The 1,748-nt window shown below is 37.0% G+C and overlaps 1 protein-coding gene across 1 annotated transcript; it reads left to right on the top strand.

Moving 5' to 3' along the window:
• The first annotated feature begins 289 nt into the window (after positions 1 to 289).
• Positions 290 to 634, top strand: LOC106008161 (olfactory receptor 8H2-like). The gene has a single exon (XM_087203621.1). The coding sequence runs from the start codon at positions 290 to 292 to the stop codon at positions 632 to 634; it is 345 nt and encodes a 114-aa protein (XP_087059747.1).
• The last annotated feature ends 1,114 nt before the right edge of the window (positions 635 to 1,748 follow it).

The raw sequence follows: 1,748 nt of genomic DNA, 5'->3' as shown, positions 1-1,748 counted from the left end.
CCATATTTATACATGGCAATTAAATTTTTTTGCTTTTCACAAAAGGTTTCATCAATTTCTACTAATACTTTGGAAAATACTGACACATTCACATAAAGAAAAATATTTTATAAGACAGTAATTACTAAAAATTTTTATTCAACTGATAAGCGTGGAGGATATCATGGGTACATGGAACTCCACCACTGTGCCTGGCTTCATCCTCATGGGGCTGACAGACTCTGCAGAGACACAGCTGGTCCTCTCTGTGCTCTTTCTCCTGATTTAGCAGATCACGGCACTGGGGAACATGTGGATGATTCTGATTATTTGCCTGGATCCTCAGCTTCACACCCCCATGTACTTTTTTCTCGACCTCAGCTACTCAAGTGTCATCACCCCTCAAACCTTAGAGAACTTACTGACTTCCACCAAGAGCATCTCCTTCCTGGGCTGCTTCACCGAGATGTTCTTTTTTATAGTCTTTGGCACTGCTGAAAGTTTCCTTCTCTCCTCCATGGCCTATGATCGCCATGTAGCTATCTGCAGCCCCCTGCACTTTCTAGTCATTATGTCCACAAGACTGTGCCATGCCCTGCTCCCTGGCTCCTATGTCATTGGCTTTGTGGATTCCATTATCAAGTGGTTTTCATGAGCAGATTTCTCTTCTGCAACTCTAATGTTATTCATCAGTTCTTCTGTGACACATCCCCAATTTTAGCCCTGTCCTGCAGTGATGCATTTGAGGTTGAACTCATTATATTCATTTGTGCCAGCTCCAATGTAGTGCTGTCCCTCATCACCATATCTTGATCCTATGCGTCCATCCTCTCCACTATCTGGAAAATTAATTCCACTGTTAGAAAAAAGCTTTCTCCACCTGTGCCTCCCATTTTCTGGGAGTCAGCATCTTCTACAGCACTATCATCTTTACTTACCTAAAACAAAAAACATCCTACTCCTTGAGAAAGGATCAGGTGGTTTCTGTGTTTTACACCATTGTGATCACCATGCTGAACCCCCTCATTTATAGTCTCAGAAACAGAGGTGAAAAATGCTTTTGTTAGATTCTTGTGCAAGATTGTGGGTTCTAGACAATTAAAATAACACTGATAGTAGACATTTATACTTTTCCTCTTGTCTTTAATTTCTTCAAAGAAATTGTTGGTCTCATTCTGAAAAAAATTGAATCTTTTATTTTTCCTTTTCAGCTGGTCTTTACTCAACAAATGTGATCTTGAACATTTAGAGACACAAGTACTTACAAGTTTATATTATAATTTGGAATCATCAATTAAGTGTTAAATCTAAGATGTAAAAAAATCTATGCTCTTAAGAAAAACATCTCTGCAAAAAGAGAAAATGGTTGTAATTTTATAAAATGTATCAATATAATATTTCTACAATCCTCAAGTTTAAAATATTTTATAATGAAAACTCACTTAATTTTTCCTATGTCATTTTATTTATAGTGATTATTAGCAGCAAAGTTTGGGGCAATTGCTGCCAAGTCAAGATTCTACATCTGATGCTTCTCTAACATTTGGAAAATAGCAATTCACTGAAATAATAAGGTTCTATATACCCATCTGTATGAAATGTATTAATTCCACGTCTCTCTCTTTGGAAGCTGGACAGACACCATTTAGGGCAATGAAATAAGAGCTGACCATTATCTCCAGAAGGCTGGCATTCCTATAATATATTGACATGATAAAAACTACATATTTCTGAGTGGTGTTCTTTTATGTTTTACAAATCTTTTTTCC

Source organism: Heterocephalus glaber, unplaced genomic scaffold (assembly GCF_053883595.1).
Source record: "Heterocephalus glaber isolate CG9 unplaced genomic scaffold, H.glaber_assembly_v1.0 deba00001805, whole genome shotgun sequence".
Lineage (NCBI taxonomy): Eukaryota > Metazoa > Chordata > Mammalia > Rodentia > Bathyergidae > Heterocephalus > Heterocephalus glaber.
This window is presented reverse-complemented; position numbering and strand designations above follow the sequence as displayed.